The following is a 16220-nucleotide window of genomic DNA, read 5'->3' on the forward strand; positions in this document are numbered from 1 at the left end:
GTCTTGCCCTAGTTCAGTGCACCTTTAAGACCTTTTCCATTACAAAGTGAACAAAAAGTGCATGGGCTGGCAAAAATCTTAATAGAGTTGACCATGCTGGACTACGGCATGGTGAACTAGCCCCCTGCCCACACAGTTACTGCTGCTGCGCTTGCTTTCTCTTTGAAAGTGCTTCACTGTGGTGATTGGGTAATTTTTTCCTGCACATGCACGAACCACTTGAAATTGACTCAAGGTGTTTACATGCACCTGAATCGTAAATCATGCTTCCTGATTTTAGATGACCTGACTGGAATGTTTCAGCATATCTCTTGCCTTATTGCCAAATGGTGATGTGCTGTCACACTTAATCATTTGTGTTCAGTGTATTTAACCTAATCATGCCACTGGAATAATGAATTGTAGTATTAGATGTACCAATGCATCAACACAGGTGTGACTGTGGCTCAGAATTACACTGGTCTGACACGACAGCCCTAGAGTATTACAGCCGTTATTTTGAGAGTGTTCTGGTCCCGGTGATGCAGCAGATAGTGGGTTTCCTAATGAGGATCAATGACAGAAACATGAAGAACATGGTGAGCACAGCAACGGTTGACAGAGTGCTGCCAGCCTGAAACCAAACTGAGATTTCCTTCCATTGCAGTCATTTGAAATACAGGAATATAAATCTCCTCAGTGTCAGCTCTCTCCCAGAACTGGGATCTTTCAAAATTCAGAAGTTGGGACAAAGTCTAGTACTGTAATTTGGAATTTTATTTAATAAAAACATAGCCAAGTTGTTGACCAATTTCCTTATAGAGGATAACATCCAATATTCGCAATCACATTTATATATTTTTGGGTGGCATGTGGCTCTCTGGGTTATGACTGGAAGGTTGCTTGTTCAAAGAAGAATGATGTCACCATTGGGTCCTTTAGTGAGGCCCTTAACCCCAATGGCACCAGGCATGCTGGATACGGGCTAACCTTACACCATGACCCAAAAACCTGCTCTCACCTGTATACATGTGTCTGTGAGTTTCATGGAAAGCAAGATAGAATGGGCAAAACATCCAATTTCCCCATGGGTATGAATAAAGTATCACTATTTTATATGGTTCACAATTACGTGAGGTCCAGAACACCTCTTTTGAAGCATGAGGCTTTGGTATTAATTCTTGGATCTATTCCCATCCTTTCAAGTAGCTGTGAGTAACAGGTGAAAGCTGAGTACTTTTCAGTTACCTTTAATTTCCTCCTGGGCCAGTGCAATAAAGGACACAGTTCAGATCTGTATCAATCACCCAGGGAACTAGGTAATGCTAAGTGTCCTTGCTTGTTTCCTCTGACATCACAGAGGTCAGCTGATTGAAATGCAGTTCTAAAACAACGCTTCAAATGAACAGTAAATATCTATCCATCTTTCAACCGCTCATCCTGGGCGGAGCTGCAAGGATTGCTGGGACCCCCCCGCAGTACAAGGAACAGGGCTGGCATACACCCAGGATAGGATGCCAGTACAAGAATTAATTTTACCTTCCCCTGGAGTGGCACACAAAAAATCTTCAGATGCTCATTCTCTGCCACTTTTGACCTTAATGTTGAAATAGCTCTACATAATGTATAACAAGCAGGACAAAGCCTGTTCGATATCCATTTGTCACTACAATTAAATGCATTGCCCCTGAGTCACTATTCATTTCACTGGATAGGCTTTAAATGTAGTCCTACGTTTTTGTGACTGTTTAATTTTCAAAAAGTTCCTTTATGCAACTATGCAACAGACAGGCTTGTTTTATTTCTTGGCCTCTTGTCCATTTTGACCTGCAGTTTTAGCATTTAATTTTTCCATGTAAGCAGGAGTGCTTATAAAGGTGTCAAGGTATTTGACCTTGGGAAGATCTTGTAGATGTGAGAGTAGAAACTCTCAATACTCTAGGGAATATCTCTGTATGAATATATAAACAAGACATTTATAGCCGAGAGCATGCTTTGCATGCAATATAGCATGCTGCAAGTTGCAGTTCCTTTGTAGTGTAAGCAGCCCTGCCGTAAATATGCTTATAAGTGCTCTGCTGTAATGTAGTCGAGTAATTACTATACCAATCCTCTTTCTGCCAGTTATTTTCAGTGTATCAAATCAGCCTCAACCGGCCATCTGGAGATGACGGGAGACAACATTTTATATTGTTCTAAGTGGACAGATTTAGCCCACCGCTCTTGTGTAGTCTTTCCAGTTCTCGGTCAATGTGGAAATTGTTGTATGTTTACACCCCAGCAGTATAGCTGTCTAAATCCAAACATACTGGATTCTTTTCGGACAGCTGAAACACATTTTAAGTGAAGAAAACACTAGGTTACGTAGTAAAAGGCAAATGGACTTTTCTGTAATAATTCGATTTCGACAGACTTGGAATTGTTTTGCAACAGCTTCATATATTAGCGCGCACACATGGATAACAAGAAGCTGACATAACAACAGAATATAAAACTATAGCCCGTCAAATGTAGGTAAGTCGCCCACTACGTACGTCATTACGAGAGTGATTGTCATTGTCTGTGAAAGCCTTTGTTCTGAACTATACTCTTGCACAGTATAACTGTAGCCACTTTCAACCTTGGCAATATGCAACTCAGTAATTGTACTATACGTATTACGCAAAAATATTATTTGTATAAAGATACAATATATTTGAAACGGTCACGTGAACACACAAACATTAATGAATTTTTTTTTTTCGTTTTTAATATAAGATTACCTGACAAAGACAAAATATTCCAGGTTTATAATGTATCCAAGATGTGGTTAATATGGGCAGTGCTATCACCGTATATCTCTGTAACAAACATATTACTTAGGGTGTTTAAATCTTTCATAGCCTATATATAGCCTAAGTACACACGGTACTGTAAATGCAACAGTGCAGTAATGGACACTGTTTCGGAGACTTCTGTAAACATTTTATCACATACTTTAACTTGTACGGCCACAGTTTTTTGGGGGTTTCTTTTAACAGTATAGTGAGAACGTTTATGTTTATTACTACTGTTCAGGCAATGCTACGTAGATAACCTATATATTTTTGTATGGCTGTATTACACAACGCAGTTTACAACTGTTTGAAGTGTAATAATTGGTTAGATTATTATAACATATGTTTTTAAATATAATACAACGTTTATGTTCTTGTAGACTTCATTTAATCTTTAAAACGTCATGGCAATATAGCAGGTACCTCAATCATAGTCGACCAGTAGGGGGCAGTGAACGTTCCCAGGTGCCTGGACAGGAGCTTACAGTACCCCATGCTCACAAGCGTGTGCTCCCATATTCCTCAGCGGAGACACAGTTGAGCGGTCTGGCTGTCACTGCGTAAGAAACAAGTTGCTGGAAAAGGCGGACTGGCTAACGCCGCTTGCGCTCTTCGGTTAGTGAAGCATAAAAGGACGCAGGCTGAGCTGGAGAAGCGCGCAGCAGTAACTCGGAAAAAGCCAAGGACCAAGTCTCATACTGAAAGAGGTGGACCTCGGCAGTGAAAGTGGACCAAACATTAAAAACCGACTTGTAAGCAATGCGCTGTCAGCATGGCCAAATGGTTCAAGGAACACCTGGGATTCAAAACCACCAAAGCGGCACCTCCGGCTCCCCCGAAACCAGACTACAGGCACTGCCATCCCGCTGTGCCAGGTACGCCGGGCTACCAGCAGCCCAGCTCGGGAGCCACCTCTCACTATCCGAGCCCGGCACAACCGGACATCCTAGCTGCGTACAAACTACAGAAAGAGCTGGATTTCGAGGACCCCTACACTGGAGGAGGACACGTCTCCTTCGCAAGCGGCCAGACTTCACTGGGCTCGCCAGACGGAAAGTACTTATCACCAAAACACCGACTTATTAAGGTGGAAACCATCGAGAAAGGCAACTCTAATCCCACCAACGTAGTAACACCGTGTCCATCGCCGTCTCCCGCGACTCTGAAATCTCCCACTTCGCCTCCTGCGGAGCAGGAGAAGGTAAGGCGACTCTCCAGCAATGTTTCTGTACGCCCCCGGAGAACTGTCAAACATTCAGGAGAAACTTTGTGTTAATTGTCGTCTTTTATTTGTAAACACAAGCTGCGCGAGTTGTTTCAAGAAGCGAAACTTACAAAGTAAATTATCTAAACTGTACACAAACAAGAAAAAATATGTGTTAAGAGTCGTTACACGTTTCGTAATGTGGAAATCTGCCAGAAGACTGTCAAAAGGTTTCCGGAGCAGTTCTTTGCCGACTTGAATACGATTTACAAACAAACAAACAAATATGAATCTCTTAGAAATCTTCGGAAGTTAGCAAAAATATTGGGAATCCGATTCGTTTTGCAGGGAGTTTTTGTAAAATTTGTTTACATCACGTGGCAAAGTGGATTAGTGAGTAACACTTTTGTCTGAAACATTCAGCGTTGGGGCTTTAAATCCTGACTCCGTTCTGAGTTTTTAGAGTTTACATGTTCCCCAGGTACTCTGATTTCCACCTGCTGTCCGAAGACGTGCAGTTAAGCTAACTAGCATCTTTATATAGCTGGTAGTGTAGGGTTGAACGTGTGCGTGTGAGCCTGTATGTACCCTGTGATGAACTGGCACCCCACACAGTGCCTATGACTGCACTGCTTGTGGTTAGAACATGGATGAATGGTGAAAAGTCGCCCTGCAACTTCAGTAATGTTTCTGTCTGCAGCAAAGCACTCAACTTAGATACTATTTAATTTCAGTGTACATTTGACAACCCTGATCCTGGAGTGCTGGTATCCAGCAGGTTTTCTGTCCTACCTGATGAGTTACTATCTGCCTGAGATCAGATGCGGTTCATTAGGGACCAGGTATAGGATGGAAAACCTGCTGGATACCAGCCCTCCAGGATCAGGGTTGCCTACCCCGGCATTAGGATCTCTGCTGCCTACCTGTGGTTTCCACTGCTGGGTGTTGCCCATAGGCCACTGAAAGTCCTTCTAATTGATGGAGCTCATTGGCTGCTGCCCAGGAATTGACATGGTTTCCATTATACAGTACCTGAAATAATGTGGCTTGCTGTTTGTATTCCATTCGCACACCAACCTTTAATCTCCCATTAATAGTTACTGAGAGTGAAGCCTAGTATATATTATGTTTGTAACAATGCATTCCAGACAAAATTAAAACATTTATATATATATATATATATATATATATATATAATATGTATGTATATGTATATATGTGTATATATGTATGTATATGTATATATGTATGTATATGTATATATGTGTATATATGTATGTATATATGTATGTATATGTATATATGTATGTATATATGTGTGTATATATGTATATATGTGTGTATATCTATATATATATGTGTGTGTGTGTGTGTGTGTGTACACGTGTGTGTGTGTGTTTGTGTACACGTGTGTGTGTGTGTATGTGTATATATATATATATATATGTATATATATATATATATATATATATATATATATATATATATATATATATATATATATATATATATATATATATATATATATATAGGCTTGTTTAAAGATATTTTTTGTATTAGGATGTCAAAGGGATAGCATGTATGATATGTCACAATGTTTTAGGCAGAAATGTAAAAACATATAAATGAATTACGATCAATAAAAAAGGCGAACAGAATGTTGGGTTATATCTCTAGGTGTGTGGAGTTTAAGTCAAGGGAGGTGATGTTACACATATAATTCCTTGGTAAGACCCCACCTAGAATACTGTGTGCAGGTTTGGTCACCATACCTCAAGAAGGACATTGCTGCCTTAGAAAAGGTGCAACGAAGAGCTACGAGAATGATTCCTGGTCTTATAGGAATGTCTTATGAGGAAAGGTTAGCGGAACTGAATCTGTTTAGCCTTGAGCAAAGGAGACTAAGGGGGGATATGATTCAGGTCTATAAGATTCTAACGGGTCTGGATGCTGTTCAGCCAAATGACTATTTCAATATTAGTCTAAATACTAGAACTCGTGGCCATAACTGGAAATTAGCGGGAGAACATTTTAAAACAAATTTGAGGATGCACTTCTTTACACAGCGTGTAGTTACAGTATGGAATAGTCTTCCTGCTAGTGTAGCGGAAGCTAAAACCATGGGTTCCTTTAAATCAGAGCTAGATAAGATTTTAACAACTCTGAGCTATTAGTTAAGTTCTCCCCAAACGAGCTTGATGGGCCGAATGGCCTCCTCTCGTTTGTAAATTTCTTATGTTCTTAATAATCTGCATTATGTATATTTTTGGATGATTGTTCCCATACTCCGTTAGTATTGGGGTTTCGGCAGAGCTGTGCGCAGTTTCCTAGGAATCATGGGGAACAACACTCGGGGATGAGGGTGAGGCGCAGCAGAACCATTTAGACAACATTGTGTGACATTAATTAAGAGCTCTGGAACAGAAGCTACCTGAACACCTAATAAAACCTCCAGCTGTTAGGTGGGAAAGTGTGAGACGGGGTCTTTGTGTTGCTTGTATTTCAGGAGCTGGTGGTTTTAGCAAGCCTGCCTCCACTAAGCGTTGATGGCTTCCCTCCTCCTGCTGATGATACAAAAACAGCTCATATGGAACAGGTTTTTGTGTTCATTCTGGTTGGTTAGCATGGTGAGATGACAGCAGATACAATGGCAGGAGAGTGAGCTTACCGTTTTAGGCTTGAATGTGGTGCTTGGCAATGCATGATGCGGAGCTCTGATTGCAATCAGTGTGAGGAATTTCAAGCAGCTCTCAGGTTTGATGGCACGTTTTCCTGAGCCTTTCTTTTCACCTCCAGGATTGCTGCCCGCCACAATTTATTTATTTTTTGATCTGAGATTCATAAGAGCGTGGGTAATGCTTAGAAATATAAGCCACGCTTGAATTCACCTTTTTTTATAAAAAAAATAAATAAATTCGTACTTCTCTCAATTCTTGCCACTGCATTATGCTTATTCTGATTGGTGATGTACACTCTGGCTTTTTTATTAGGTACTGCTTTTGTGGTTGGATTGTGCATTCAGAGAAGTTTTTCCTCTGTTATTTTTTGCACTTGTGGCCTTCCTCTTAGCTTTAATGAGTAAGTAATGAATAACAAGCTGGTTTTGTTTACAGCACTGAGTCTCACTGAATGGTTTTTCCCTATTGCACTAATCTCTGTACTCTAGGTGCAGTATTGTTTGAAAATTAGAGATGCACCGATTTGCATCGGCCAACTATAGGTATCGGCTGCCAGCACCGAACAGCCATTTGCTGAAAGTTAAAAATGAGCTGATCTTTCCGCCAATAATTCCATTTAAAAGGTGATCCGTACTGCTTTGCACACCTGTGTACTAAACAGTCACAAAAATATCTGCTGTGAGCAATTATTTTAATGTTGGGGAAAATGACATTAGAAATGCATTTTGCAAACATTGCTCTGCTGAAATTTTATGAGGACGATCTACTAATAAACATTTCAACACAAGACACTTGATTGCTCACCTTAAGGCGAGACAGTGAAGCATATGAAGAGTTTCTGAAAAACAATCCATCCCAATGAAGAAAACTGTAGTACTGTCGTATAATGCTAGTCCTCAGTAAGGCAGTCATTTGATAGCAAAAGACAATTCAGTGCAGATACTGCAAAATCAAAATATATTACTCAGAAAATCACGGAGTTTATTACACTTGATGATCAGCCCTTCTGCTATAAATGTTATAAATATATGTAAACAGCTATAAAATATAGTGCTGAGTGTTGAGAGTTGGTGTTTTCTTCTTTTTCATATTTTTGGAATGTAGTTTATTTTAAAATTTATTTTTAAGCAGAATCTCCAGATAAATCTGTATCGGTGTCAGATGCTAGAAATACCTTGCCTCACACCACCAATTACACTGCATAAAAATTGCTCATAATACACATCTTAATCATTCTAATGCACCTAACTGAACTGCTGGCCCATGTCTGTGCTGTATGTATGCAGTTGCAGCGACATGATTCTCTGTTTGGAGGAACAAGCTATTTGTGCTAACGAACGGGTGTGCTTAATAAACTGGCCAATGTTAACTGATGTTTTACAATAAGGTACTGTAAGTATGGAGAAAACACTGAGTGTGCCTAGAGAGGGGATAAAAACAGAATGTAGTGTACTGTAAGGATGCAGCACACCCACTTGACCAGTTATATGTTATTCACACCTTGATACAATGACATTAGGGCTGCACCATATCACACAGATATAATGGAGATATGAGCACAGGCAAAATGTAAAAGTTTGTCTGGATGGCTTTTCGGTACCAAACGGGCATTTACTTACGCCTGCAATCTGATAAGCATGTTAGTAGTGCAGTTAAAATATTAATGAGAGGCATATGGTAATGCTCAAAACTTAGTAATCTGTATAATTTCGGCGTATTCTTAGGTTTATTAAATTTGGTTAGCAGAGCACACCAAATGCTACTGTTTGGTATAGCATGGAAGCAATAAGCACTGAAGTGGCGATGAAGAAAGGGACAGCTCAGCAGCCATAATATCTTTTGAAAGACGAGATATTGTCAGTAAACATGGCAAAAAAGACGTCAGTGCTGTAGCGATACAATTTGCAGTTTAATGTCTGACACATTTATTAAACATAAGGATACACCAAATTTATACAGATTACTAACTTTTGGGCATCAAGCGCCTCAATATTTTAGGTGTACGGTACTACTAATCTGCTTATCAAATTGTGGGTGTAAGTAAACGTTTACACCCATTAGCTGGAGCCTAGAGGCAGTGAATCCATCCACACATCTTCCAGCCATTTATTTTCGTCAAGGTTGTAGGGGAACCTGGAGCTTTTACCAGGCAGCACAGGGTCCAAGGCTGAATTACACCCTCAGTGGGATGCCAGTAGTCACTATCAATGCCAATTTAAATTTTCTTTTTCTCATTATTTTGTGTCTTTCTCCAGCTGTAAATACTAATAATATACTTACGTGCACGCGCTGATGTATGTGACCTCTCCCTGGCTGTGGTTTTTATTGCTCTCACTTTTTAGGAGTGTACAATACATCTTATGGCAGACGGCATAGCTTGATTTAATGTCCAATGTAAGATGTGCTGATTAAAAAAAGCCGCTCTACCTGAGGAGGTTTTATGGTGTTATGGTTGACCTGTGTGAGGTGTAAAAGAGGGATCTGGGGGAGATACCATAACTAGGAACAACAACAATGTGATTGTCGGGGTTGAATACACAAGCTTTGTTTTATATTATCCATAATTATAATTTTTGAAATTGTTTTTATGCTTACAAGGTGATTATCACAAAGTAAATAAAGATAATCCTTGAATAATGAGCAGTTAAGTGATTTCAATGCATGAAAAGGATGAATTCAGTTTAAATAAGGCAAAAGCCAAACGGTAGCAGAACCCTGATTTCAAAGATTTTTTAATTCATTGTTTGTTCTCAGTATAAATATTTTTATTGGTATGTTTTGGTGCATGGACTGTAGAAAATGTATTGAATAATATTAACTTGATGTGTAATGAGTGAGTCAGTTTCGTCATTTTGCTATACTAATTGTGGCATGCACATTATAGGTGGTTGTCTCTTAATTGTTCCTTTTTAATTTGTCCATGTAGGAGTGTAATTTGACCCTTTAAAAAAAAAAAAGAATGAATTATGGTTTTGAATTATGTACTCGCATCAATGTTTCCCTGTTGGATAACATAAATAGTGCATCTCTATGGGCTGAAATTTGTGCCATTAGAAACTGAATCTGAATTTAATAGTTTGAATCTGAATTCCAGTAACTTGAAATAGCATTTATCCTACCTCGAAAAATTCAGTTCGCAAATTAAATTTCAATCTAGTGTGACACACATCCGGGTCCTTGAGGAAAAGTAATCGACCGCAGATTCACAATGCAACTCATTCCACGTTTACGGCAGTTCTGCAGGTCAGGGTAAAGAGGAGGCGTGTGCCGGGGTGTCGCAAGCGCAAATGCGGGATCATATATGTAATAAAAATTAAGCAGTACCGGCACTGTTATATTTTAATCTTTATCGTACCACCACTTCTCTCAAGTTGCCAGTACTCTGCTACTCAGAGACAAGCGTTGATTTAATGTCCAATGTAAGATGTGCTGATTAAAAAAAGCCGCTCTACCTGAGGAGGTTTTATGGTGTTATGGTTGACCTGTGTGAGGTGTAAAAGAGGGATCTGGGGGAGATACCATAACTAGGAACAACAACAATGTGATTGTCGGGGTTGAATACACAAGCTTTGTTTTATATTATCCATAATTATAATTTTTGAAATTGTTTTTATGCTTACAAGGTGATTATCACAAAGTAAATAAAGATAATCCTTGAATAATGAGCAGTTAAGTGATTTCAATGCATGAAAAGGATGAATTCAGTTTAAATAAGGCAAAAGCCAAACGGTAGCAGAACCCTGATTTCAAAGATTTTTTAATTCATTGTTTGTTCTCAGTATAAATATTTTTATTGGTATGTTTTGGTGCATGGACTGTAGAAAATGTATTGAATAATATTAACTTGATGTGTAATGAGTGAGTCAGTTTCGTCATTTTGCTATACTAATTGTGGCATGCACATTATAGGTGGTTGTCTCTTAATTGTTCCTTTTTAATTTGTCCATGTAGGAGTGTAATTTGACCCTTTAAAAAAAAAAAAGAATGAATTATGGTTTTGAATTATGTACTCGCATCAATGTTTCCCTGTTGGATAACATAAATAGTGCATCTCTATGGGCTGAAATTTGTGCCATTAGAAACTGAATCTGAATTTAATAGTTTGAATCTGAATTCCAGTAACTTGAAATAGCATTTATCCTACCTCGAAAAATTCAGTTCGCAAATTAAATTTCAATCTAGTGTGACACACATCCGGGTCCTTGAGGAAAAGTAATCGACCGCAGATTCACAATGCAACTCATTCCACGTTTACGGCAGTTCTGCAGGTCAGGGTAAAGAGGAGGCGTGTGCCGGGGTGTCGCAAGCGCAAATGCGGGATCATATATGTAATAAAAATTAAGCAGTACCGGCACTGTTATATTTTAATCTTTATCGTACCACCACTTCTCTCAAGTTGCCAGTACTCTGCTACTCAGAGACAAGCGTCACGCGAGAGTGTGTAGATCTTCAGATTCAGCCTTTATTGCCACAGTAAGGTTACAGCCAAGGCTGGACACCCTGCAGGAGTGTGTCCAATACTGTGTTACACAAATTTTTATACACTTTCTTATCGTGTAACAATATCTCGTCACTTAAGCATAATCATTTCTTCAACCATTCACCATCGTTGTTTTCTCCCTTAATCCACACCCCTAGATGATGTTTGTCAATCATCTCTTTTACTATTTGGTCCCTCGGCTGAACATAATGGTGGCATGACCATCTCTAGTTGTGTTTTTTTAAATACCCAGCCGTGAATTTTTGCGAATCCCTTCCTTCAGTAGCAAACCTTGCATCGGTCTTTGTCAGTCACGTGTCTAACACGCCCCCATTCGCCATTTTGAGTGTATCGCGGATGTAAACACATTTGCTTAATATTTCATATTCAGTGTTTTTTTTCTCCACAAAAATGTAATGTTTTATGTAATCAGTTATAGGCAATTTTCATTACCAAAACACACTGGTAATGTAGGTGTTTAAGAAAGGAAAAGAGTCACGAACACCACAAAAATGTCATTGCATGGACATAACTTTATTGGTCATATTTACATTCTCTATGCATTATGAAGTGCTAAATAATATTCCATACTCACATAAAATTAATACTGATTTCCACCTCATTTTGGCGAAATGAATATTAAAAAAAATATTTAGCATAAACACTGCTGGAAAGCGATATGAGATGAGCAGGTGAGCCATAACTTAAACTAAACTAGAAGTACAATTCATATCCCTAGCTAGTTTTGCGTTAGTCTACCATATTAACATAAACTAGCAGTGCCAGAAATCGTTCATTTAACCAAATATGCTACCATCTACTAACCAGACGTATGGTTAATGTTTATGTTATCGCTCGTGTATATAAAGCTTATTCTCATATGTATCATAAGGTAATGACAAACCTGCGAATCCAGCATTTGTTTTTCTGACATCCCGGCACACGCCTCCTCTTTACCCCGACCTGCAGAACTGCCATAAACGTGGAAATGAGTTGCATGTGAATCTGCGGTCGACTACTTTTCCTCAAGGACCTGGATGTGTGTCACACTAGATTGAAATTGAATTTGCGAACTGAATTTTTCGAGGTAGGATAAATGCTATTTCAAGTTACTGTAATTCAGATTCAAACTATTAAATTCAGATTCAGTTTTGTAATGCGGATAACTGCAGATTCAAATATACAAAATTCATATTCAGTTTCTAGTGGCACCAATATCAGCCCATACATCTCTGCTCATCAACAATATCATAAGATGTAAAAATGGGAAAAAACACTTCTTACATAAAATACAAGTTGACTAAATATCCAAGTGCCTGAAATGTAAACAGAAATTTCTAGTATTTAACAATTTGATTGTTCAGGTAAATACATTGCTCAAAAAATAAGACATCCTAGATCTGAATGAATGAAATATTATTAAATACTTTGTTCTTTACATAATTGAATGTGCTGACAACAAAATCACACAAAAATTATCAATGGAAATCAAATTTATCAACCCATGGAGGTCTGGATTTGGAGTCACACTCAAAATTAAAGTGGAAAAACACACTACAGACTGATCCAACTTTTATGTAATGTCCTTAAAACAAGTAAAAATGAGGCTCAGTAGTGTGTGTGGCCTCCACGTGCCTGTATGACCTCCCTACAACGCCTGGGCATGCTCCTGATGAGGTGGCAGATGGTCTCCTGAGGGATCTCCTCCCAGACCTGGACTAAAGCATCCACCAACTCCTGGACAGTCTGTGGTGCAACGTGGCGTTGGTGGATGGAGCGAGACATGATGTCCCAGATGTGCTCAGTTGGATTCAGGTCTGGGGAACGGGTGGGTCAGTCCATAGCACCAATGCCTTCGTCTTGCAGGAACTGCTGACACACTCCAGCCACATGAGGTCTAGCATTGTCTTGCATTAGGAGGAACCCAGGGCCAACCGCACCAGCATATGGTCTCACAAGGGGTCTGAGGATCTCATCTCGGTACCTAATGGCAGTCAGGCTACCTCTGGCGAGCACGTGGAGGACTGTGCGGCCCCCCAAAGAAATGCCACCCCACACCATTACTGACCCACTGCCAAACTGGTCATGCTGGAGGATGTTGCAGGCAGCAGAACATTCTCCACGGCGTCTCCAGACTCTGTCACGTCTGTCACATGTGCTCAGTGTGAACCTGCTTTCATCTGTGAAGAGCATAGGGCGCCAGTGGTGAATTTGCCAATCTTGGTGTTCTCTGGCAAATGCCAAACGTCCTGCACGGTGTTGGGCTGTAAGCACAACCCCCACCTGTGGACGTCGGGCCCTCATACCACCCTCATGGAGTCTGTTTCTGACCGTTTGAGCAGACACATGCACATCTGTGGCCTGCTGGAGGTCATTTTGCAGGGCTCTGGCAGTGCTCCTCCTGTTCCTCCTTGCACAAAGGCGGAGGTAGCGGTCCTGCTGCTGGCTTGTTGCCCTCCTACGGCCTCCTCCACGTCTCCTGATGTACTGGCCTGTCTCCTGGTAGTGCCTCCATGCTCTGGACACTACACTGACAGACACAGCAAACCTTCTTGCCACAGCTCGCATTGATGTGCCATCCTGGATGAGCTGCACTACCTGAGCCACTTGTGTGGGTTGTAGACTCCGTCTCATGCTACCACTAGAGTTAAAGCACCGCCAGCATTCAAAAGTGACCAAAACATCAGCCAGAAAGCATAGGAACTGAGAAGTGGTCTGTGGTCACCACCTGCAGAACCACTCCTTTATTGGGGATGTCTTGCTAATTGCCTATAATTTCCACCTGTTGTCTATTCCATTTGCACAACAGCATGTGAAATTGATTGTCAATCAGTGTTGCTTCCTAAGTGGACAGTTTGATTTCACAGAAGTGTGATTGACTTGTATGTTGTTTAAGTGTTCCCTTTATTTTTTTGAGCAGTGTACTTTTATTCAAAATAAGACATTGTATAACATTTTTTCCCGTGCTGTCTTGATCCGCTGCTGCACTGTTTCACATGAGCCAAAAAAATACTAATTAACTAAATTCTTTTGGAGCCCTGGAAGTGACAACAAGGGGGAAAATCAATGGTTGGTAAAAAACTGAAATGTAAAAAAAAAAAAAAATTTCAAGTGTCTACCAGCTAGCTTGTTCAAAAGTTAAATATACGGGGTCAAATTACAGCCATATAGCTCTACAAACAAATGCATGTCTGTATTGCAAACAAAATCGATTTTGATTCTTTTCTTTGCCAATATGAATATACGTGTTTTTATGTTTTTGCTTTTTTCTCCACTCATTTTACTTTACGGTACCTGTGTTACACTATGCGATATCTTTCCCTTTGTGCAATGCAAAGAAAAATGCAGCGCAATCTGGCTTCTTTTTGACATGGTGTGGGTGAGTGGGGATTGTGGAGGTGTCTGTCACCACCTGCCCAATTTTATACCTTGCACAATCACAGCATTTTTAAGCATGCATACACCCCATAACATTTTCTGGCACTGTTCGAACTGTTTGTCCTGCCATTTTACGTCAAATAACATAATATTTGTACAATTACAATAAATAAATAATATTGACTTATATACACACAATTTTTTCTCATGGCATTAAGGGTGAAAGCTCCTTAACTGTTCTTGAAACAGAAAGTGCAAGCAAATGGAATTGTTTGTTTTTTTCCCAGATTGTCATGGTATGCCCAGACACCTTGAGCTTTCAGCACAGCACTTGACCTTTATTGTCTTCCAGAAAGAGCAATCATCATGGCTCAATTTTCATCATTGGAAGCTTTCAGTCAGGTCATAATCTGACAGTCTTTTATACCTCTTTCATGCACTCAATTTGTGGAGACTTTTTCTGATCAGTTGTATTTTTTACTTTATAGTTTCTGAATTTTCTGCCTTCTTGCATGCCTTTTAATTGCACTCGGAAGTGTGATTTCTACTGCTGCAAGGTGCTGTTGAACGTCTATTGATTTTGGTGCACTGTCTGTGTTTTGTGTTTTTTTATATTGCAGAAGCAGTGGTACTAATTTCTCAGAAACTTATGCAGTTCTTCATATAGACAGTGAAAAACAGAATAGGTTTACATTATATGCTCATTTTTACCATCTTACATTTGTCTTTCTGCCCAGTTAAACTCCCACTTTTTCATCTTTGCACAATTTCTTTCCCTAAGTAGATCTCCCATCTAACTTGTTTGAAAGAGGCATTTGTCTCTAAACTGATTTGAAACCATTCTAGGTTTTAGTTTTCGCAAATAGTGATTGTGAGTTGGTCTTTGCTGCAGGAGAACGTTTGCAGCATTGCTTCATCAGTGATCAAAACAATTGATGTGATTTTCTATTAGTTTTTGAAGGGACATTTCTGTGTACTGTGCTTACGAGAGAAACAAGACTTGGAGGATTTAATCTTGTTTATTTCCAGTGGAATTGGAGCTCTGGGAAGTGGTTTTCTATGTCTTTGGCTTGTTTTAGTCCTGCATTTCTTTCTTTTGATCATGTTCTACCATAAATTTGGTGAGTAAGAATCTTATTGTGGAAGTTGGTTACACATTGTGGTATGGCAAGGTCTTCTGGAATTGCTGCAGCACCAAACAGAGTAGGAGGTTGGTTCAGAATCCCACAACCACCCTGTTAACACAAAGGGCCAAGGATTCTGTCAAGGTCTGTGCCTTAAGAGGGAAATACTTAAGCCTAGCATGAATAGTGCTATATAAGTATTATTTCATTTTGTATTTTTCTAAATCGGATCTCGTTGTGAAGGGTGTTGAATGGGTCAGTGGTCTGCGGCTCTGTGCCAGTGACTGGAAGATTGCCGGTTCCCAGCCACGACGGAATAGTCACATGTCCATGGACCCTTGAACAAGGCCCTTAACCTCGCCAGCTTCAGGGGCACTGCATACTGGTTGACTCCGCATTGTGACCTCCAAGCTTGCTCTCACCTGCATGTGTGTGTCATGGAGAGCAAGATGGGGTAGGCAAAGAGAAGCATTCCAGTGTTCCTGTACTTGTACTTGTGCAAATGGTAAGTAAAGGATTTAATAATATCAGTTTAATAATAATAATAATCATTTTCCTTGT

At 39.8% G+C, this 16220-nt stretch overlaps 1 protein-coding gene across 4 annotated transcripts in view; it reads left to right on the top strand.

Annotated features, from left to right (window-relative positions):
* The first annotated feature begins 3235 nt into the window (after positions 1–3235).
* Positions 3236–16220, top strand: part of LOC111848089 (SH2 domain-containing adapter protein F) — a 111224-nt gene continuing 98239 nt past the window's right edge. For 2 of the 4 annotated variants that reach the window (XM_023819832.2, XM_023819834.2), the window contains exon 1: positions 3236–3996. In XM_023819832.2, the coding sequence (XP_023675600.1) occupies positions 3568–3996 (429 nt within the window). In that variant the 5' untranslated portion in view covers positions 3236–3567. The remainder of the gene's footprint in view (positions 3997–16220) is intronic. The other 2 variants (XM_023819831.2, XM_023819833.2) reach the window with 2 other exon arrangements.

This window comes from Paramormyrops kingsleyae, chromosome 11, assembly GCF_048594095.1.
Source record: "Paramormyrops kingsleyae isolate MSU_618 chromosome 11, PKINGS_0.4, whole genome shotgun sequence".
NCBI classification, from domain to species: Eukaryota; Metazoa; Chordata; class Actinopteri; order Osteoglossiformes; family Mormyridae; genus Paramormyrops; species Paramormyrops kingsleyae.